Source organism: Chiroxiphia lanceolata, chromosome 5 (genome assembly GCF_009829145.1).
Source record: "Chiroxiphia lanceolata isolate bChiLan1 chromosome 5, bChiLan1.pri, whole genome shotgun sequence".
Lineage (NCBI taxonomy): Eukaryota > Metazoa > Chordata > Aves > Passeriformes > Pipridae > Chiroxiphia > Chiroxiphia lanceolata.
The window spans coordinates 13,798,130-13,822,299 of NC_045641.1; the positions used below are offsets into that span (position 1 = coordinate 13,798,130).

Below are 24,170 nucleotides of genomic sequence, written 5' to 3' on the forward strand. Positions count from 1 at the left end.
GCAAAGGGGTGTAAAATTACAATTTATCTGCCTGATTGTCTGTGCCCCTGGGAGGCATAACACTGAAGAAGAGTGAGTGCAGTTATTGCTGCTCTATTTTATTAGTTTTTTTCTATGGACTGGGAACAGGTCAATTTTGTACCTTTGGGTTTTTAACGAGCATCTTTGGAGGAGACTGACTCAACATGCTTCTCACTTGTGTTCTCTTCCTTGCCAGATTTATGCTTCCATCTGCCAAGATGTGCTATCCTGATTTTCCCTTCTGGGGAACTTGAGAGAAGGAAGACATTATAAACTTATTGCAGACTATAACTATGGTCAGTCATGTTTTTTTTTCCCAAACAAACTTCCTTTAGGTTACATTAAATAAAGTTTCTATGGGAACATACTGATACTCACATTTTAATTCAGATTGAAAAAATTTTTAAATTATACCACCCAATGGGTATTTTAGACGATTTATAATAAAAGGTTTTTTTTAATTGGTAAACCAATCATGAGGAAAAAAATCAAGCTACAATTGCAGTCATATCATTATTTTCTTATTACATTTTACACTATAGCTCTGTACGTAAAAGGAGCACTTGACTAATGGAAAGAGAAAGTGGTGATGCCCTTTGCCAGCTCACACTTGGAAACCATGTACAGATAGACTGTAACAGAAGGTGACTGAGCAAACCATATTTTAAGTACTGATGGTCTCTACTTGCCAGAATGGCTCAGTTTTGTCTCAGAAACTGAACTAGAGATTCCCTCCTTCCAGCCCCTGAACCATAGGAAGGATGGTCTCAAGGATTTTGTCTGTAGATTCTCAGATGTAGGCAAACAGTTCTTTAATATGTCAGAGAATGCTTACTGGTATTGAGAAAGGAGTAATAAACTTTGCTGAATATATTAGAAAATTCAGGTAATGCAGAGGAATGATTATATTAGCTATTTACCTTGTAGTAGCACCTGCAAGTCCTTCAAAATGCTGGTTCTTCAGTGTATGAGGTACTTCATACCACTCCAAATTCTATCTGAGCTGATGGTAATGGATGATAGATGAACACAGTCAACAGGGAGAACTAACAGCAGGGTAATTATCATACCAAGCACAGCTGTAACATACAAGCTACTTAATTACTGACAAGGGTTTTGTAGACAGGGAGGTACTGAATGTAGGAATTTGGAGGAGGAAAAATAAGTATTTTAGGGACATTCTCCCACACAAGATAGAAGAAGCAAAAAGTTACACAACAAAGCAAGTTGGACTGATGCATGGTACAAGTCTTGCTGAAGGTTTCCCCCAGCCAGACATTTTGAGTGAGATGTCTTTGCCTGGAAGAAGTGAAGGAATTACTTTTCAACATACCAGAGCCATAGCAATTGGCCAAATGACAGCAGTCTTCAAATGACACATAGCTCTTTCTATGCTGCCCCTACCATCCAGACAGCCTGGGAGTTGGGCAATAGTAGTTCCAGGTCTGGCTTCCTTAGTGATGCCACAGTCTTCAGAAGTGCCATAATCTGCCTTGTTATCACTATTGCTGTTTCCAGTCCACTGTTGACCTGTTCACAGGAGCGCACTAAACCCATTCCTGACACCCTCACTGGTATCTAGTGGGTTATTTAAATTCCAAGTGTGAAGGGTGGACAGGGTGTAAACTAAAGCTCTGTGATAAAGACAAAGCTTTGATCCCATAGTGCTTTATAAAATAAATCTCTATGGATCCATCTCTACTCAGAACTAAGGAGAGTCACAAATCTTTGCTCCTTCCTTTTTTCCTTAATGGGGGTCTTTTTTAAGCTACTCGTAGAGCAATGCATGGGATTTTTTAAATCCAAACCAAAGCACTCCATTTTGTCACTTTCTTATTCTACTCCAAGGAGGAAGGTAAGTACAAGGGATGAGAAAGTAAGTTACCCATATACACATAGCAGTTGTAAGTCTCATCACGTAAGAAGAGTGTGAATACAATACAACTAAAGAGTGAGAAGCATGAGACACTAAATACTGGTGTTAATAGCCCGGCAAAAAGGAAGTCTGAGGCAGGCTAGGATTAGAACATGACACAAAGGGTCTTAAAAATAAGGACAAATCTACGTGCTGAAGTTAATGAAAATACATTCTTTTACACCACTGCTTAAAATAGAAAGGAGGGTAGAAGATGACATTCTGACTATGTCAGAAAAGACTCATAGCACAGATCTGGCCTGGTTTTATTTAGCTTTAAAATGGTAGCGTGATTTGCATAGCTACCGTGTAGGTTTTGAAATGGTACTCGAACATGCCCTCGTCGTGGGACTAATGCTCAATCAGCGCAGCGTGTTTCGGATGCCAGGGGAGCTCAGGAAAGCCACCATCTCGCGTACACGACTCCCTGGTTTGGCTACAGCCGCATTTGGAAATTAAACTTTTTTTTCTGCAGAGTTGCAGTTCTCCTGTAAATTCCCATCTGCTTCCCCCAGACGGTCCGCAGGAAGCCGGGAAGGGAGGCGCGGGCACGAACAGCCCCTCCGCAGGTACCACCTCCTTCCCGCGGGCTCCGCGCACCGCCGTGGGGCGGCGGGGCGGGCACACGCTGGGGCCGCCTCCGCACACGCGGAGCTGGGGCGGGCTCGTCCCCTCCGCCTCCGCCTCCCTCCCTTCTTCCTTCCCTCCCTCTCTCCCTCCCTCCCTCCCTCCCCGCCGCCCTGACGCCCGGCCCGTCCTCCCGAGCCGGCGTGCGGGTAAGTGGCTCCCCCTCCGCGGCTCCTGCCTGGCGGCGGGCGGAGCCGCGCTCTGCCGCGGCCGCGCAGGGCTCTGCGGCGGGGCCGCCTGCCCGCTCCCGGCTCTCGGCCCCCGGCCGGGGGGGGGCTCCGCCTCGGGGCAACTTCGCTCCCGGTCGCGCCGGGCTTTCCCCGGGCGGGCGCCGCGCGGTGCCGGGACCCCGCGGCTGCGCTTGCTCCGGCCCCGGCCCCCGGCGCCCCCGCCCTGCCCCGGCAGCCCCGGCGCTGGCAGCGGCTCTTCCGGCGCGGCGCCCCGAGCGCTGCTGCGGCCCGGCCCGGCCCGGCCCGCGGGGCTCCGGCTGCCCTCCCGGCCCGCTCCCTGCCCGCTGCCCCCGCCCCGAGGGTTGGCCTTCGGGCGCTGCTGCTACTGCATCATCGCGCCCTCTCTCCGGTCGCCTTTTAATCCCACGTGCCTCATCTCATGAGGAGCCAGCTCCGTGCCCAGCGCTGGCGTGCTCCAGCTCTGTTATTTAGTGTGTCCCCCCCGCCCGCTGTGCCTGCCTGGCAGGTACCACACCGTTCCCGACTGGGGAGGAGAATCAAGTCTCTTATTTGTAGTAGTAAATTCAGTCTCTGCTAAAACATTGAAATTGCTGTGGAGTTGCTGTTTATGCAGATTCTGGCTTTTATGGAAACACCTGTTTGTTGGGAAAAGGACCGAGGCAGTTGAGCAGCTGTCAGAAAATAATAGGCGCCTCTCAGCAGCGATCTGCACAAGCGAGGCAGTGTGTGCCCCGCTCACTTCAACTTGCTCCTTCAAATAATTATCCTGCAGAAATTATCCCAGATGATGGCCGCCGTTTGGCACAGGATAGTACGTGATAGTATGTGAGTCATTGCTCTGCTGTGAGAATAGTCTGCATGTGACAGTTATGTGGAGTATTTGTGCCCAACATTGAATTCATCTAACAGTTTGTACAATTCAATAACTAGATGTTACAGTTTTATTTTAGAAACATGAGATTTCTCTTGTTACCGCTTTTGGCAGGTGTCTCAGAGGATTTCACTGTGCTGAATGATTTCGCTGTTTTGTTCGCCATGTGAAGACATTCAGAAGCCATCTAGAAGCCTTTTCCACTTCAGTGCTTTATAACCCGGGCTCTGTAGATCTCAGTGCATAGGAGAAGAATCTGGTAATGATGGTGAATTGCTTCTCTTGGCTATGATTTTATTTTTTGTTCCTTTTAAAGAAGGGGTTTATGCACTTTTGTTTTTATTTGTGGATACAGTAAAATTGGTGCTTTCAGCTTGAAGGTACACTCATTTGCTAATTGTTGTGCTTTCTTCTTTGTGTGTCTTGTCACTTGTCAGGCAATACATAGACTTATTTTTATAAGTTTCTCCCTCTTTCCCTTTTGTTCATTTATTTGTGTAGCATCCATTTTCAGTTCTTTATTTGAGCAAAACATTTCAGGTGTTTCTGAAACAGTTGCTCCTCCCTCCTTACCCTAAGTTTGTGATCTCTACAATGGAAAGTCCAGGCCATGAAGTCAGCAGTGGCTAACAGCTTACTGGTAACAATTAGTTACCAACCCAGCACATGCTGATTATCAAATTAGTAATGAGTCTTCCTTTAAAAACATACCACTTAAAATTAAATAGAATATGCTAGTGACTGGACAAATAATACAGGATGATATATGTAGCTCTGAAATACTGCTTTGTGCCTAGATTAATTTCTCAGTAACAGCTGAATCCTATTAATTTAGAAACTTGGTTGTTGTGGGCAAAACTGACTTGACATGGGAAATTTAATTTAATTTATTACTTGTTAACATAAACTTTTTATTACCTATTGGCTAGTGAGATACAAAGAAAACCACCACTTAAACAAACACCTGGGGATAACTCCTTTCCTCCCCTTCACTCCATCTGAGTAGCTGTGCAACCTTTTTTTTTTTGGACTAAAAGTTTCTGAGTTACTTTTTCTCTGTTTTTCAGATCTGAGGGTGCTAGTTCTGCTGATACAAAGGTGGCAGCTCAAGTTGCCAGGGAAGGGTCAGAACTTTGTTCCACCAGCGTGAGTAGTCCTGTTCTTCTTAGAGATCATTTCACTTCCTTGTTGTTTTGTTTGTCCCACTCATTTAATGATTTTGGTATCTCATCCCTCTTATCTTTTGGGCTGAATTGCTGCCACTTTGAGTTCCCTGTGGTATTGTGTGTGTTGGAAGAACATAGCGATGATATTTCATATTTGGGGGAATCGAGCCATCGTCTCTCAGTCCTTGGAAGATGGAATCTTGATAGAAAAGGGAATGATTGAGAATAGTCACATTTAACAGAAGGCTTGGTAACAAAATGTTTCTTGGGCACTACACTGCTGTTGACAGCAGAGCCTGTGTGTGCACAGGACTGGATGCAGCTATGGTAAGGGCTGGCAAGAGTGACGATGGTGGTGAATGGTCAGTGCAGTACTGAATCCTGCTCTGCTGTAGCCCAGCATGCATGGTGCTTTGGGTGGGTATTAAGTCCCTGTAACATCTCCCTTCTCTCTTCCCAAGTACATATTGCTTCTAGCTGTTTGGAATATGTACTTGACGTTTAACTTAAAAATGCAGAAAGTTATGTAGTTTTTCTGAACCATTGCAGGGGGCAGAGTCCTTGGAGTGAAGAGGCTGTGTATTGATACTGCTCTTAAGCAGACAAGAAATAAACCATTCTTCTTCCTCCTCAGGGCTTTCTATCCTACACTGTGCCTTAAACATGGAAACTGTAGAAATGAATAGTGTGTCCTTGAAACATCCTCGCTCTGAGGATGATGTGGCTAATGCAGATGAAATCAAAAGACAGAAGATCTTGGAGAAGTCTAAGACAGGGAATGACTCTGGGCAGAGTATTGAGACTGTAACAGAACCACCTGAGGACATGAAAAATGAAATGATTCCCAATGAGGAAAGTGAGGAGCAGGAAGAAGAAGAACTAGAGGATAGTGATGAAGATGGAGATCCAGAGAGCTTTGCAGACATGATGAAGCATGGACTGACAGAAAGTGATGTTGGCATAACTAAATTTGTTAGCTCTCATAAAGGGTTTTCTGGAATCTTAAAAGAGAGGTAACTCTTTGTCTTATTGTATATGTTAATTCCTTGTGTAATGCAGTTGTAGTTCTCCATTTTCCTTTTCTGATTCACAGGATGCAAATGGATTGTGTGTGGCCACTAGGGAGGTTCATTGCTTTTTATCTAGTGCTGCAACTGAAAGAAAGGTTTAATTTGGGACTTTTCTAGATTGTGGGTTGGTTTTGTTTATTTTCCTGTCAAGTGGAGCTCTGAAGAAGGAAGCTGTTCATAAGTAGAAATACATGATTACACTGACCTTTGCAGTTTGCCTTGTGCCCTGGCAGCAGCATACAGCATACATAAAACCTTATGCAGTACACCCACTTTTTGTACCACTCCTCACTGCTGATACTAGATGCACTGGAGAACAGCATCGAAACCATCCCTCTTTGGTTCTTCTTTGCTTTGCCCTGACTATTTTGTGCTAATGTCTTTAAACAAATTTTTTACCAAATGGTCCATTAGGCTTTAAATTATTATCTGATCAGTTCTAATGTCATTTGCAAAACAGAAAAGGGAATTCTGTAATTCAGGGTGCAGAAGTTGTTATATATACACGTTATATATTTAGTGAAATATTTGGGTTTTAGTAGCTTTTTTCTCTATGAAGCTTCTAGGTTTTTTAAATTAAAGAACATATTTGAATAAAACAGAATGCAAATAAAAAAGCTCTCTGAAGTGGGAATCATTGTTTCCTGGCCTTAGCAAAGCATTTAAGGATGCTTTGTTTACATGCTGAAAAGTCCCCGTTTTTAAATACTGGCTTAATATATAGGTCATTTTACATAATAAAATGATATGTACATATTATGTACATATTTAATCTTTATGTGTGGAGCACTAAGCAGCTAGCATAATCCTTCACTAGGGAACACGGTCTATGCTGAATCTTCTGGGAAATCTGCCAATTTTGATTGGCCAAAGGTAGCTGGATGGTAGAAAATTCGTGGGCTTGTGGTTATTTTTTGATCCTAGTTTATAACACCTATTATTAAATCAGTCCTGGCATTTTTATGGTACTAGTCACTAGTATGTCTAGACAGCTACAGAGAGTAAGAGAGAGGACACATAACGCTCCTCAGGAAAGAATTCTACCAGTATGATGTACAGCTGCACAGAGGGATGGCAAACGGGGGCTTGGGGAAGGTACAGTAGAAACATTCCCATGGTGAAGTTTCATTCGTCTTTCAACATTCATAGAATAAGGATTGTTTTTCTTTTTTCCATTGCAAGCAAATGCTACTTAAAAATCATGTTTTTATTGCAGAACATAAATGACTCAATCAGAAATGTCCAGTTCTTTGTTGCTCTCATAGAGAATGCAGACTAACTTTATTTGAATTATCTCTATAACTGACTATATGAACAAAGCTGAATTTGTCCTGCCTTCCTTAGAGTAGCTAAAAAGTGACACTTTATCCTGCAGGTTACTTGAAGCAATGGAGTTAATGCATTCATGTTCACACTGTGGCAATGCAGTAGAGTCTTAATTGTCAGTAATGACTGGGATTGAGGATGTGCATTACTGATCTCTGCAAGCTAGTGAGAAAATGACTCAGAATAACTGCAGCAGGTGTTTGGTGATGTGCAAAGAAGTCTACTGTGTTTAGATGTGTGTTCTCATGGTATCCGTCTGAGGGGTGGGTATAGGTACAGCTTTCCCATGGTTTAGGTTTCTTTTATGTGAATTGACTTTTGTGAATTCAGAATTCTTCAGTGAATTCTGCTAACAAACTGCTTCTTGGGAAAGGACTTCTTGTGATGTGGGATTTTTATTTTTATTAAAATGTAATGCATGTTTCTTCCTATCAGATACTCGGACTTTGTTGTCCATGAAATAGGCAAAGATGGACGTGTGAGCCATTTAGATGACTTTTCTGTTCCAGTGGATGATGAGGTAAATTTTGAGGTAAAAGATTTGGTAATGGTTTATGCCTCTTAAAGCTCCTTGAGCAAGAACATTGAAAAATACAGGAAGTTGTTCCATGAGGGTTACTGGATGTTTTTTTTTTCCTCCCGAATATGCATTAGGACCCATCAGAAGAAACATTTACAGTTTTGTCAGATGAAGACAAGCAGCGTTTAGAGGAGCTCCAGCTTTTTAAGAATAAGGAAACTAGTGTTGCCATAGAGGTAAAATTAATAAATTATATGAACTTTGGGGGTGGGGGCAGAGGGAGTGAGTGGAAGGTATGTGCTTTCTAGTGCATGTAAGAGCAGTTTGAACAGGATGCAGGAGGCAATACCAAACTGTTTCCAGTTTAGAGTTTTAATTCTGTAAAGTCTTACAGATGTACTCAAATTCATGCATTTGAGTTGTCATTTTGATTTTGGTGGTATTGAACACAGAACTTAAATGCAGGTTTTAATTCCTGCTTGCAATATTTTGGTTTTCTGTCTAGTATTGTTTTATAGAGTAACAAGGTTTAAATAAAACATCCATGCTGATGAAACACTGTTTTCAAGGTCAGTATTTAATGATTTAATAGAAAAGAAGATAAATACGGTCTTCTGTAACAAGAAAGATAAGAAGGTACAAAATGAAATTAAAACCTTAGTATTTTTAAACATCCAAATATTCCATGTACTTGAAGAATAACTTGAGCTAAATTTGGGACACAAAGATGAGTAGGATTAGATCTGGTAGTTTCAAATAAGCATTCACACACCAAATAATCTTATCTAGCTATTTTTTTTTCCTTTAAAGCATGTAGAAAAAATTGGTTTTGCCAGAGTTTCTTTAGAAGAGGGAATTTTATTAAGTGCAGAAGACAGGAATAAATCTTGAGAGTTTTCTTCTGTGAGTGTTGAGACTGAAGTTTGCATCAGAGTTATTTATTATTTTTCAAACTAATTTTAAGTAGGCCAGACTTTTAAAAGTATACCTATTCAGTATTTATTGTTATTTGGTAGGTTTTCTTTAAGCATGCAAAATTTAACTCCAAGAGAATCCTTCCCTTTTTGTATTAATTTATTTGGTTTCTGCATCTATGTGTGTTAACACAGGTAGTTGAAGATACCAAAGAAAAAAGAACAGTCATCCACCAGGCTGTGAAGTCCTTGTTTCCAGGACTGGAGACTAAAACAGAAGATAGAGATGGAAAGAAATACATTATTGCTTATCATGCTGCTGGGAAAAAAGCACTGGCAAGTGAGTTTCACTATCACAGCAGTTGGGTAAAGTAAATGCTAAAATTATCCTGAAAATAAGAATTGTTAGTAAGTACTTCAAGTGGAACATATTTCTTATGTAGTCTGGCTTTGCTTTTTCCTTGTTGCAACTGATGCTGTGCATCTAAAATGACTAGGAACACAAGAAACGTTTCAAATTTAAATTTCTACTTGTTTTTCTTTCCAAATAATTAATCCAGTACAACCATGTCAGAAGTGAGAACATCTCCTGCTATTTGAATAGGAATAGGCAAAACGGGTTTTATTTTCAGTATTTTTTGAACTTAGGTTTCATGAACTTACCTGGATGTTTAAGGTTGCAGTGGGAGTATGAGGTTGTAGTTGGAATGTGTACATTACACTGACAGTCGGTGTAATCTTGACTGTCTTAAAAATTCATGACAAAGTTCTCAATGACTTGAATTGAGACAAACAGCTGTTTGTTTTCCCCAAGTTATAGTTTTACATAAATGTAGTATATTTACCATGATCTCTAAGACTACCTCTGTTTCCAAGGTTAATTATATTTGCAGAAATATGTCTTTATTAATTATAAATCACATTTACTCTTTTGGAATAGTCAAAGTAATGAAGGATTTTCAAAATTAAGTACTATCCACCTTAATCTTGCAAATACTGTTTTGGTTACTGGGGATAAATTAATGTGTTCTACATTTTTTAATGTTACTACTAATTTGTTGCTGTTGTAAGTTTAGAGGATTAACACCTTTTGTTAAATGTGCACCATTCTGCTTGTAGATGATGTTTGGTTTAAATCGGTTGCTTTCCTGTGTCATTTCAACCTACTACAAATGACAGTATGTAAATCTAATCCTTTGATTTTAAAGATGAAGGAGAAAGGATAAGGAGATAGAAAAGTTTAAAATTGGAAACAAAATCAATCCATATTCAATTTAGTTATTTTTTTTAAGGCTTGTTCTGTGCAACTGTGGGAATGTTGTACTTTTATGGGTCCATTTATAATGTGTTTGTCTCTTACTTGACCGTGTTTAGAAAATGTGTATGTTTGCATGCTTTATGCATGGAGTATGGATACTTACCAGCACAAAATTCTCCTAAGCCAGTTTTGTTCTCTGTTGATTTGTAACGGTTTTACCTCCACCATTTCCTTCTGCTGCTTCTATTCTTTAACCATTGTTACAGTCAAGTGGTTGGTGTTAAGCTGACCAGTCTGATTTAAGAGATACTGTATGAAAGAATTCAAGTATTTGAAATATGCTGAAAAGAATGTAGTGGTGTGTCTCTAGGATTAAAACACTATCTGGAGCACCATCTTGTGATGCAGAGAAGCATCATCTGTCTAAACCTGGATTCCTGAGCTGTGGATGCTTCAGACACCTGTGCATGTTGGTGGAGATGTGTGCAGTTTCAGTGAGTGTGTGTAAATGTTTATGGATGTAAGATTGAAGAGTGCAAGTTCTTTTTAGCCAGGATTATATTTATCTTTTGTGTTTACATAGCCACAAATATGTCTTAGTCCTGAGTGGGCTCCCCAGGCAAGAAATATTTCAGAAGTGTAGAATTTTCGAATATTAGCTGAAATATCTGATTACTTCTGTTGATAATGTAAAAGGTTCCCAAACATGCTTCCTAAAATGTAAAATCAGAAGCTGCTTGGTGTCTATAGTAAGTTTACACCCAAAATACTTAAAATACTGTCTTACTAAGTTGTCAGTAAACTGTTGTTTCATCGTTGTCCACAAATTAAGTTTGTTGCATCTCCGATTGAAGCTTTCCATATGTTCACTGTTTCCCTCTGCACGATTCCATTCCATAACTGTCTAAATTGCTGTCATCCACCACCTAACTATTGGATGCTCCCTGAAGCATAAATAATCCCATAACCATAAACCTGCATGTTCACCTCTAAAAACACTTTGACAGTCTAAAAATTAAATGCTACTCTTTTGTGCTCTTTATGCTCTGCATTGGGACAGAGGTCAGAACTGCAACAGGTAAGAGATGTTGACATTTCATGCTAACAAAAATGAAATGCCAACCATTATGACCTCCTAAATAGCAACAGGACTGGCCAAACTAGGAACAATTCCTTAACAATCCCTACACAAAAATAATACTTAAAATTCCCTGAAACAGCCAAGCATTGGGCTTGTTCTACCTCTTTTTTTTTTTTTTTAGTGCAGTATAGGCAGTAGTCGTTTGGTGCAGAGAAAGTCTGCCAGTAATAAGGGATGTGAATTACCAATTTTGACAGTACTGTTTGACAACTGTGGTAAATTTTCCATAGATTTCAGTAAGCCAGGCCTTTGCCCTTCAGCCTATATTTCAGACACTACTATCTGTCTTTATACAACTTTAAAAGTATATATCATACATCCTGATATTAAAAATGAGCTTCCAGCCCTCAAGTTTCAGCAAAAGGTTTGGAAAAAGGGCTTGGAAATACAGTTTTACTGTCAAAAATGTAACATGACTCTGAAACACATCAATAAGGACTGCAAACTGTCCTGTTGGTCCATCTACCCAGTTGAATACTTTGAAGTATTGGGTGAGGAATGGTTAAATATCAGGACTGTAGCTGCACCATCTGTTGGACAGGCACATGGCTGTGATGCCAAAGGATGAGGAGCCCATTGATATGCATAATATCTGTAGAATCCTTACAGTCTAGACCAGGTTAGGGCTCACTTTAAGTGTGTTGAAATGACTGTATGATGATGAATTAGTTCAATTTAAAGAACAATTCCATCTGGAGAAGGCCTTCCTTGTGAATTGAGCTCAGTCTTTCCCCTCTTCCCTTCTAATTGCCAAGAGCTTCATGGAGGAGGACGTTGCTCTTCCAGCTGACTGCAGGTTTTATTAAAAGTGCTGAAGAGCAGTGGTGGCTCAGAAGGGGAGACCAGCAGAGGTGTGAGGTCTCTTAACAGGCTTTGGACCGTACTGCTCCGTTTAGGACCTAGGAAACTCTGTGGGAAGAGGGTTTTGCTTAGAAACTGATGGTGCAAGGCAAGTGGTGCAGTAATTCTAACTGACTGAAAACTCTAGAAATAGCATTTTACACTGCAGCATCCAAAATTATTTTTGCAGAAGTGTGTGTATGGATGCCAGCTTCTCAAAAAAAAAAAGAAAAGGAAGAATTAAACATATTTACTGTCTGGGGGGGATATCTGGGCTTTATCAAACTAATGTGAACAAAAAGAGCAAAATTTCTCAAGAAGTTCCTTCCTGCCTTGGTGTTTATATATTGAAATAGGGCTTGCTTTTTCAGTTAGCTTTTGCTGTTTTGAAAGATGCTTGTAACCTTTTTGTACAAAACCAGGAAAGCTTGCTTTGTGGTTGCCAAGAGATAAGGGATTTCTTATTTAAGACAAAACAGATTCTTAGTTTGTTCTTATAAAGCAAAGAATTGATAAAACACCTCCAAAACTGGTTGCTAAACCTGTGTAGAATCAGTCCCCCTTCCCAGTAATGCCATTAACGGTGGGTTATTATAAAAGGGAAGTTTTTATCTCTGGAGGCTTTATTGTGCGACAGAAGCTTGACAAATCATCGACACTTTTCTTCTCTGAAAAGTGCCAAATAATTGCACAGAATTGTACATCAGTTGTTAGTCTGTGGGAGCTGAAGTTATCTCACCCTCCAGCCTTCTCTAGGCACGCCACAGTATCAGCCTTGTTAGTGTCTCTCTTGTGCCAGATATCTCTCTCCCATAGGATTAAAAAAAAGAAATCACCTTACAGTAATCTTTTGAGTGTACTTTTTTTAGGCTTTTGTAGAGATGCGATTCATGCTTTTGCATGACACATAGAAAAAATCCTACAGAAATAAAGAATATGTCCATACTATAAATAATAATTGTAGTCTTCCTACAAACAGGCTTCCAATGGTCCTCAACTATTAATTATAGAAGGCACTAGATGAAATGCGGAGTGGCTGCTACTGCTGAAAATCAGTGTAATGATAATAATGTTTTTAAGACATTTAATCAGGTGATATGGCAGTTAAATGACTAGGATATATTTTTAGATAATTTCATGACAAAGGAAGTGTTGCTATTTCATTCAGAATTTTCTAGGTGACAGAACTGATTAAAGAGAAGTTTACAGCCCACTGGAAGGGGAGGTATTTTTCATTGTGCTTTACAGCTTTTGCTGTCAGTAATTAACTCTTTTCATTTTTTTTTTTTAAAGCAGATGGAAATTAGCAGAAATTGGCTCTTGCATATTTGTTTTAAATGCAGCTGCAATGGCAAATATATTAATTACTTTTTTAAAAAAATGACACTAACCTTTTTGCTTTTAAAGATCCAAGAAAACACTCTTGGCCAAAATCTAGGGGAAGCTACTGCCATTTTGTACTGTACAAGGAGAACAAGGACACTATGGATGCCATTAATGTCCTATCCAAATTTTTAAGGTAAGGCTGATGTTTATGCCAGTCTGGCAGCCCTGTATGTTTGATGTTACTGTAAAAGTTATGCTTCAGAATTACGTAAGAGCAACACAAGTGATTGCTGTTGCCTAATTTGTAGACAGTGTTTAAAATAAAAAGTTATTTTAGAATGTCAAATTTGAAACTGAAAGGTTTTGTAGGGAGGTGAGAATGGAACAAAGTGAGCCTAAGAATTTTAAAAGACTACGCGGCTGCTTCAGTGGAAAAAGCCCACAATTGACGGTCTGATCTGAGAGAGGCTTGGCAGCTCAAAACCTCAATATGTGTAACCTGAATTAAAAGCCAGTTTTTTTCCAGTTTTTGAATATATGCAAGTATGTTATGAACCTGTTAGATGTCGTTGTGATTATATGCTGATCAGTTCCCAAGCAGTTACACTTGATAAACTGTTGTTCTGTGTATTAATTTCTCCATGGCAACACAGGCTTAGTTCCTTTCACCCCATCAAGTGCAGAAACAAAAAGATTGGCCAAGGCATGACATGAACACAGTGAATTGCAGAGGAAGGGCAATTTTAAAATTGGGTCAGTTCAGTGATCTACTGGTAGGGAAACTTCTCCTCTTCTCCTTTTCCCTTGGCCTCTTCCTGCCCAAAAATAAATGTTTGTAATCTAGATTATAACCGTTATGCTACTTAGTATTTGTATTTGAGAACAGAATGGCAGGAGCACAGTTAGGTAGAAAACTGTGTGTAATGGCAATCCTGCTACCCCCTGGTGCCCATAGCTGGAATAACTGGAAATACTCCTTGTGTAACACAGGCTATAAAGTCCAAAGTGAAAAAGACATTTTCCTCTCAAGGAAATAAATGGATCAAATTTTAAATGAACTTCTCATACTCTCACATCATGTGCAGGCATAGCATTCAAACGGAGATGTTGTTAGAAGTTTAGGGAAGAAGTGGACATGAATTTTTTTTTTTAGTGAAGTTAGTGGTGGCTGTGCATTTGTACATTAAGTGAATGTATATAAAGAAGTACTTCAAAGCTCATATTTTGAAAGCACTGCTGTGGTAAAAGTGAATTTGTCTACATATAATTAAAACAGAAGTTTCCCTTTGTTTTATGTACTCATAGATGAGACTAGAAAATGTCACACATCTGTCAAATTGTAGCCTAGTTCTGGGGAATGTAGGTATATTTTTATTATAGAAGATTGATAATTCTAGGTAATTATGCTAAAAATTCTGTTTGATCTGTTGCTGTTTTAATATACATAATATCTGTTACTGTTGTTTTTAAGAGTGAAGCCAAACATATTTTCCTACATGGGAACTAAAGATAAAAGGGCTATAACTGTTCAAGAGATCGCTGTTCTCAGGTAAGTAAAAGTATACTGTGGAGTATGTGCACTGCTGCTGTGACAGCTTGGATATCTTGCTAAATACCTTAAAGTCTCAGTGAACAAATGGCAGATTTGGGTCCTGAATACCTGTTAAGCACAGGTATTAATGAAGATGCCATAATTCTTTTTTGTTCCACGGTGATCATCAGTATTTTCTGAATCATAGGCTGGATATGTGTATTTGCTGAAGCAGTGGGACACATTGCCTGTGTGCTCTCATGCTGCATGAATCCCATGCAACAGCAGAAAAGCAGAATGACATGGTGAAAATTATGTCCCATTTCTTTCCTGACTTTTGTTTCCCCCTTTCTCCAGCTGGAATCCTATTTTCTTTCTCACTGAACTCTCTGAACAGCTCCAGAGAAGGCTAAACCACTGCCTTTGCTCATCTGTGAGTAGCCAGAAGGGCAAAAAATTAGGAGGAACTTTTCCTATCTAAACCTATTCCCTTAAGTCACCTACTAAGAGAAAATAAAATTTATGTTGTTATATTCCAAGATAATTATATGGTTTCTGGACACTTCAAATAAGCATTACACCCTTAACTGAGAATGACAGATGTCTCCCAGTCATATATTACAATATCAGTTTAGCAAGTTGGAATATTCTGCCTGCACTACTATTTACAACTTTTTGAAAACCACATTCAAGTGAGGAATTCCGTGGTTTGAGAGCCAGAAGTTTGATCAAATCCTTGTTAAAAGGAGGGAATCCACTACTTAATTGTTGATATATTTCCTCCTGATGTTTTTGACAAGCATGTATTTGCACACGTAAAAGGAGATGCTGATCTGTGAATCGTGAGAAGCCCCTGATTCTTGTTGCTGCAAGGCAGGTTTGCAAAGTGATGACACATAACCAAACCTGTGGTGTAGCCATCTCAGGTGCTGTTCTGTTTACTTTTTAACATGATCACTTTAAATATTGTGCCCAAGAGCTCCAGTGTGGAGCAAGCATGGACTGGGGGGAGTGTATTGATGTGTGGTGTCTGTTCAGTAGTGCCACAGCACCCGACTCTCCCGAACAGGACAGGAGATATTGCCAGCTATTCAGCCCCCTCTGAGCTTAGTATGCTGGCCATGCTGGTTCATAAACTCTTCTATACTGGTATAAATTGTAGCAGAAGAGTCCAAGAGCAGCTCAGTAATGCAAAGAACACGATATGCTTCCAAAAATACTAGCAACAAAAACAACGGATATCAGTGACAGATTGGATTCCATGTTCCTTCATCTGCATTAAGTGTACACAGTGGCTAATTTTATTTAACTCTGTGTTGATGACTTAGGTAACTGGAGCTGATACTGTGCTAACAGCATTCCTGGAGCAGTTAATCAGATAAAGCAGAGTTCAGCTTGTGGGGTACACTATGCGTTGATATTGCAACATACTTTTTTTGGAGTTCATGTTGTAACATAGATGTGAAAAGACAGTGCTATTTTCTCTTGTCTGAGTAGCCTTAAGAACTACCTGATATTTTCTTTCAGCTGTTTCATTAAAATATTTTTAAGAGGCAGCAGTAGAAAATTGGGGAAATGGGGCTCGCTGCTTTTTATTTTGTAATGCTAGCATTTCTGTATTTATCTGCTTTTCTAAGAATAGGTTGGTCACTGTTTTCTGTTTCTTTTCAGAATCACTGCACAAAGACTTGCTCATTTGAATAAATGTTTGATGAACTTCAAATTAGGAAATTTCAGTTACAAGAACCATCCACTGAAATTAGGAGAATTGCAAGGGAACCATTTCACTGTTGTTCTCAGGTAGTATGTTAGTATGTTTTAAGACAGTTCTGTTAGAATTTTTTTTCTTTAAATAGGTAAGAGATATCAGTGCAACTTGGGTTACAAAACAGAAATCCTCTTGGGAGGAGTCTGTTGAATTTGATATATGCTATATAATATTGATGTTAAGCTTTAATATTATGAGCATCACAAAATAGCATAAGCTCTTAATAATCTGTCTTTAACTTTTTTTTTAATACTAGAAACATAACAGGAACTGATGACCAGATAGAGCAAGCAATGCACTCTCTCAGGGAAATTGGATTTATTAATTACTATGGAATGCAAAGATTTGGAACCACAGCTGTTCCTACTTATCAAATTGGCAGGTATGTGTTGCCTTCATTCCCCTTCTTTTCTGTTTTTTTTTAAATTTTATTCTTATCCCTATCCCTGTGTAACTTAATGTATTTTTGGGAACGTTTTTCTGGCATATTGCACATACCAGTTTTAATTTTAGATTCAAGAAAGATCTGGTTTCTGAACATGCTTCAGCAGTTATCTTGCATAAGAGCACTACTTTTAATATTGCATAAGTCTAAACACGAATACTTATTTTTTTGATAAGTTGGTAAATCTCCTTAAAATGTATGTAGTTAGATTTTAATACACTTTCCTGTTTGAATCTTAGAGCTATTCTACAGAACAATTGGAATGAAGTAATGGATTTGATATTAAAACCACGACCAGGAGGTAAGGACTGAAAAATGATACATCAAGTGTTTCTGCCGCTTCTCCTCCAAGGATTGTATATTCAGGAAAAACGCTTTTAGGTTTTGATCCTTAATTTGAAAAGACATTTGTGAGGACAGCTTTGCACCTGCTAAACTTGAGGCAGTTTAGCAATGGAGAAGCAATCTTCAGACTTTACCTTTCTGCTTATCTTTCCTTGCTGTGCAGTTTCTTGCAGTGGGGGTGAAAAGGGGCCTGAATACTTACAGAGTCTGCTCAGACTCCATGTGAAGCCTTCCAACCTCAAGTGTTCTATGATTCTGTTCATTTCTGTAATTACTGTGACTGAAACTTTAATCTTTCAACTGTTTTAACAAAAGGTGAGATGGATGCTTTTTTGGTGTGTAGTTAAAATATTTTTATTTTACATTCTCATTCTAGCTGAAAAGGGATACTTAGTAAAATGCAGAGAGGAATGGGCAAAGACTAAAGATCCAGCAGCTGCCCTCAAGAAACTACCTGTAAAAAGGTGCGTGGAAGGGCAGCTTCTACGTGGACTCTTAAAGTATGGAATGAAGAACATAATCTCTGCATTTGGCATAGTGAGTGTAAAAGTGCTGGGGGGTATTTACTTCCATAAACATTCTTTTGATGGTATCATGATGAATTTGAAATAGACTCATAGATGCTTGATGAATGCCAAGTTAAGTTTAAAATCCTGCCTTTTTGGTTGCAGTACTGCTGCATGGTAACTGATGACATCTGTAATTAATGTATGCATAATAAGCTTTCCAACATATACAACAGTCTTCCTGGTATGTTGAAAGCAATACAGTTATACTTAGTAACCTTATACTTAGTAAATATATAGTAGGGATCTGAGAACCGTGCAAAAGTTCAGTTTCAGTGTTTTTCTGTTGCTTTAAAAGTATAAATCAAACTGATTCTGGGCTAATGAATCAGCCTGGTCTAGCGGTGATGGATTCACTTGTCACTTTCAAGTGCTGTAATCAAGATCAAGTTTTTAGAGAAAATACCCCATCACCAGCAAAGTACTGGGCCCATTGTAGGAGACAAGGAATAATTTCTTGTTTATGAAGAAGATAATTAGAATAACACTGGGCTTTCACAGCTGTAAAGTTCACTTAAGATTTCAGGAGGCTGAGTATGAATTCAGTGTTTTATAATAGCCCCATGTGTTTGATCAGCTGTTGAATAATAAAAAAAAAAGTGGTGTTTTTTTTTTTTTTCTAAATTTAAGCACAATTCTTTTTTGTACAGATTTCAAACGTATAAAAGCATTATTTCTTCACATACACTTTTCCCAAATAATGAACAAAAATCAAATCTGTATACCAAGAAATTGTGTTAGTCTTGTTGCTGGATAAGGTAACATTTCAAATATATACCTCTTTGGTTATGATCATGAGAAAAAACTTAAAAATACATCTTGCTAGTGTTTCACTTTTTTTTTCTTTACTTCTAGATACCAAGAAATAATCGTTTAATGTATATTCATAGCTACCAGAGTTATGTGTGGAATAATATGGTGAGCAAGAGAATAGAAGAATATGGGCTTAGAGCTGTACCAGGAGATCTCATACTTAAAGGAGGTAAAATCAGACAAAGCCGGTGATGCTGTGTAGTTCAAATTCCTGTGAAAACAAGGCACATAGCACATGTTTGTCTGATACAGCTTCCATAATTTCTCTCTCTCCCATTTTGGCTCAGTGATATCTGAATTTGTTGGCCTTTTTTAATCAAATTTTACAAGGAATTGGAAGTTAGGTATTGCACTTCCACGAGCTGTTGGTTTCCTCATTTTTCCAAATAACTGGACAGGGAAGAGAGATGACAGAGGACTGATTATTCTCAAGAATGACCTCAAACCTAGTTAGGATATGAAGAAGTATGAAAGGATGTTATGAATGTTTTAGCCATAAAAGCTTTTGATTGCATTTGTATCTTTGTAAAGCAGAAGCTTCACTCAGTTAAAACTTTCTTCACTTGGGTTTGCTCTGGCACTTCCCACAGTATTTCTCCTTTATGTATGCCTGATGCCTGTAAGGGGTCTGTTCCTCTAGCACTCCTTACGTACTTCATTCAGCTTTAAGCCAGGCTGTGATTCTGCCAGTAACTGTGACAGCCTTGAAGGCTGTTACTTCTTTTCTTGGAAATGTTGTCTATTAAGTGGAGATAAAAGATGGTAGTTATCCTTCTCATAGTAAGTTTATTTCAATCAAAAGGTTTGTTTTAAATTTAGCTAATGTTAACTGTCACAGACATCCATACTGGTAACTCGTCGTTTTTCTGTCCTGTCTGTAGCCACAGCTGTTCATATTGAAGAAGGAGATGTGGATAACTACACTATCCACGATGTAGTGATGCCATTGCCTGGATTTGATGTTATTTATCCAAAGCATAAAAGTAAGTCTGACTGTTAACTGATATATTTACTCGGAAATGGTAAGTGTGCTTTAAGATTGTTCTTTAGAGGAAGATGAGATATATACAACCTTGGTGACCATTAAAACAGTATACTATTTCAGATCTCTGATACATTACTGTCAGCCTTTTGTTGCTGCCAGGTCACTCTGTTTAGTCTGCTTCCCAGATGACTGTCAGCAGAGTTGCTCCCTAGCCTATACCACTGCAAGGAGTTAATCAGACTCAGGTACAGGACTTTGTCCTTACTGAATTTCATGAGGTTCCTCCTGGCCCATTCCTTTAGCACACCTAGGTCCCTCTGAAGGGCAGTCCTGTCCTTTCATGTATCAAATGCCATCCCAGCTTGGCTTTATCCACAGACTTGTTGGGGTGAATTCCAGCTCCTCTCCACATATGCTGATAACAGTGTTTAAGAGGACGTATTCCAGTTCCTTGAGGAACTCTGCTTCTAGGTAGAGCTTAAACCCATAGTGACTATCTTTTGACATGATGAGCCAGACAGTTCTTACCCACACAGCAGTCCACCTACTGTAATATTCTAACCTTGGATACAAGGATGCTGTGGGAATATGTTGACAGCCTTGCTAAAGGCAACAGTCACTGCTCTCCCCTCGTTCACAGGTGTAGTAATTTCATCATAGAAGGCAGTAAGTTTGGTGTTTGGGGTTTTTTTTGGTTTTTTCTTCCTTTTTCTCCCTTTGTTAAAACCACACTCGTGTGCCCAGAGGGAATTAGCTCCATTATTTTTCCCCAAGGACCAGAGTGAGTCTGACTGGTCTGTAATTCCCTAGATCATCCTCCCTGCTCTTTCTGAAACTGAGTGCAACACTTGGTTTTCTGCAGTTGCCTGGGACCTCCCCAGGTCTTCATGATCTTTCACAGATAATAGAGGAAAGGGTTACCATGACATGAACCAGCTCTCTCAGCCTGCATCTTCTCCCACTACCAGTAGTCCCTCTCTTTCTTGAACTTTGCCTCTAGGAAGAGAGGCCTGGGAGACCTTGCTGATGAAGGCTGAGGCAAAAGGACCACTGACACCATCAGCCTTAGGTCTGTCACTAGACCAGCTGCCCCTGTTAACAGCAGGGCAACATTTTCCTGGTTGCCTTCTTTCATTCCTTGTGTTGCAGCTTAACTCATGTTGTTCTTGATGTGTGTTGCTGATTTCAACTCTAGCTGAGCTTTGGCTTTCCTAACACCATCCCAGTGTGCCTGGACAATGTTGGTATATTCCTTCTTTGTAGCTGGATCTAGCTTTCAGCTACGGTGTGTATCCTTATAGGTTAGTCATTAGTTCCCTGTTTAGCCAAACCAGTCTCCCAATATGTTTTCCTCAATATTGGGTTGAACTGCTCTTGTGTTTGTCAAATTGTCAACTCAGTCCACTCTGCTGCTTTTTCAAAGAGAGAGTAACAGGTGGTCTGGCCCTTTGGTTTTTTTCTTTTTTTCCCCATATACCTGAGATTAGTCTTGTTGAAGTCTAGGTAATTGTAAAGCATGCATGAGATGGCAATAAAGTGTCAATAAAATATTTTGTAAATTTTGTTGTCAGCTGAAAGTTTAATTTGATAAGATGTTTTCTTGGTTATTGCCTCTACTAATCAGGGTGTAAAAGCAAACATTGTAGATAATAAGATTTGCAGTAATTTTAAACTTCTGTGTAACATTTGTCCCATATATGCTGAAAACTACTAAACGCAAGGGAAGGAATGACCCCTGAAAACAGGCTGTTTCAACTGGCCACACTATGCTCTGTCCTATTAAATACTTTCCTCTCTTGCAGTTGGCGAGGCCTACAAGGAAATGCTCGTAGCTGACAATCTTGATATCAACAACATGAGGCATAAGATCAGAGATTACTCACTTTCTGGAGCATACAGAAAGATTATCATTCGACCTCAGAATGTCAGTTGGTGAGTAGGAGGGTAAAGGAAATTACACTTGAATTGACAGCATAGAGTTTATGTGAGATAGTGACTAAGTACAGAAAACCATGAGACTGTTCCTTGGGATGTCTGTGTAAAGGAAGCATAGCTAGGGAGGAATCTCTCTGCATTTCTCTCATGTTTTTAACGCAGTTGAAGTTGAATTATACTCTTATTTCTTCCTTGGTCCTCTGGTTCTGTGATAGATATCAAGATGTCTGTCTAGTTGTTCACTCTCCTTGCAAGGGCTTGAACACTTCATAGATAATTATTTACCTTGAAGTGATGATAGATAATATTCCAAACAGGGTTTTTTTTTTGTAATCTTGCTATGAGAAAGTTGGTCTCCAATTACCTATCAATCACTTAAACTTACTAAATCGCTGTTGTTAGAGATACAACCTAGTTGTCACATGGCAACTGAATAAATACCTTTTAAACAGGTACAAATGTGTAGAAAGACTTGATCACAGATGCACAGAAAAATATAGAGGGTTTAGGAGGGAGATCAACAATACAAATGTTTATACACTTGAAACATCACTGCTAATTAAGATAAAGCTTATCTACTTCCCATTTATTTTTTGAGCCTTGTCGTTACATATGGAATAGGGACATATGGAAAAATTCCATGCATATGGAATTTCTGTTAAATGAATGGCAGAATATGTTTAAGCACTCTCTAGGTGTAGATGACTGTATTTAAAGGCTTCGATTCTCTTAAGTTCTCTTAAGTTCTCATAGTGTTGACACCATTCTTACCTTCTTGTATAGTTGTAAATCCTGACAGCCCACGAGGAAAAACAGATGAGTTATGCAAAGAAACTTCTCACTAATTTATTTTTTTTATAGTCTTCATCAGACAGAGGCATCTTCTACATAAAGCTTTACTAGTTATTGTGCCATAAATGCCAACCCCATTTCAGTTTTAACTTCAAAATTGGAATAATAATAAATAGTATTATTATAATAAATATACATTTATATAAAATACCACATTATCCTAAATAATTAATAATAAACATTATTTATATTATAAAGGGAGGTTGTTGCATATGATGATCCCAAAATCCCATTATTTACTACGGATTTGGATAAACTGGAAGGCAAACCATTACCAGTTCTCCCTACAGGTGAGTTGATTTTTGCTAGTTTGCAAAACAGTAGTTTGATCTGGCTGTTGCTTTCAACTGCTACGTATTGAAAGCTCTTTTAAGGAAGAGCTTTCATTTAACTAGACTGTTAAGCAGTGGCATTAACGATCTCCAAAGCCAGGTGTCTAAATAAGGGCCCTTATTTCCCAAGGGTGCAAGCCATTCTTCCAGCAGTTTGTATTGACTGTTACATTGTCTTATAGGGATCTGTAAAATCGAGGAAATGCTGAGCAGTGAATGTCTGCAACTTGCAAAGGTGGAATTAAGCCACAAATTGTCTGTACAGTTGAGCTTGTATTATTTGTCCTGAACACAAGAGATTACTCAAATACTTAACTCTGGTCACAAAATGTTTTTACACTGCTTTCCAGAAAAGTGAAGAGAGGCTAGGAATTCAGTTTTGAAAGAACAAATGTTTGCTTTTAAAACAAAGAAAACTCTTATGTTATAAAGATGTTGTTTTATGAAATTTCAGTGTGGATAGTAAATAGGAATGTGAGGATGGTGGTTGTTCTGCTTTATGGGTTGGGGGATTGGTTATGTCTGGTGTAGACGGCTTCCAGAATAAGCATTGCTAAGCCCTTAACAACTTTTTCTTGCTTTGTGTCTTCTCTTACACCTTATGATAGATGGTAAATTCAGGGCACTAAAGATGGAGTTCTCCCTTCCCCCATCTACTTATGCTACCATGGCGATTCGGGAAGTTTTGAAAATGGACACAAGCATAAAGAACCAAACACAACTGAATACTACCTGGTTGCGCTGAATGAACTGCAAAATGACTTTAACATAAGTAAAGTGATTTCTTATTTACATGTTCTGTACAAACCCTTAAAGATTGACAGTAAGAGATTTGTATTTTTTTAAGTTTTTTTAGTGCTAGCATTTAACTTCAGTAGTCATTTGCAAGATGGTGACTGTAATATAATATAGATCTTAGAGAATGGTGCTTTTTACTGAATGAGTAAGCTGCTTGAGCTGTAACATGGGTGTATCTTTAGAAATGGGCTTTTAATAGCATCAGACCTGGAAGAATGTTTAGCTTGCTTTCTTTTGGCGAGCACTGAATGTTTTAATCAGTTCAGCACACCTTGAAACCTCTTCAAATACACCGATTTACAGCTGAGGAAGATGAGTTACAACAAAATGAAGATACTGATGAACACAGGTGTCGCAGGAATCTTTGCTGGTAGCACTTGCACTGACGCAGTAGAGGATTCTGTTAGCGAGGCTTTTTGCGTGCTGTAAAGGTGTGTACAGCTGTTTTAAATAGTTGGGACTTTCCATCGAGAAAATACTTGTATTTTCCAGCGGATACCTGTACCAAAGAACAGGTACTGAAAATAAATTAACCTGAAAGCCCGAGCGTGTATCAGTAAGTGCCTCCCTTGCGCCCCTCTCTGCCCTTTGCTTCCCTCACGGGCAGGAAACCG

At 39.1% G+C, this 24,170-nt stretch overlaps 1 protein-coding gene across 5 annotated transcripts; it reads left to right on the forward strand.

Annotated features, from left to right (window-relative positions):
- Positions 1-2,651: 2,651 nt before the first annotated feature.
- On the forward strand, positions 2,652-24,100 carry PUS7 (pseudouridine synthase 7). 5 transcript variants are annotated; one of them, XM_032688847.1, is made up of 19 exons: positions 2,652-2,712; positions 3,740-3,884; positions 4,693-4,771; positions 5,426-5,804; positions 7,623-7,719; positions 7,842-7,943; positions 8,817-8,961; positions 10,940-10,957; positions 13,268-13,379; positions 14,658-14,735; positions 16,389-16,517; positions 16,742-16,867; positions 17,170-17,231; positions 17,652-17,812; positions 18,697-18,823; positions 19,536-19,637; positions 21,442-21,571; positions 22,625-22,716; positions 23,367-24,100. In XM_032688847.1, the coding sequence occupies exons 4-19, from the start codon at positions 5,455-5,457 to the stop codon at positions 23,501-23,503; spliced, it is 1,968 nt and encodes a 655-aa protein (XP_032544738.1). In that variant the 5' UTR covers positions 2,652-2,712; positions 3,740-3,884; positions 4,693-4,771; positions 5,426-5,454; the 3' UTR covers positions 23,504-24,100. The 5 variants fall into 5 exon arrangements, with proteins under 5 accessions (XP_032544738.1, XP_032544740.1, XP_032544741.1 ...); XM_032688849.1 differs by having other exon boundaries at positions 7,623-7,707; XM_032688848.1 differs by lacking the exon at positions 2,652-2,712 and adding an exon at positions 3,148-3,259.
- Positions 24,101-24,170: the final 70 nt, after the last annotated feature.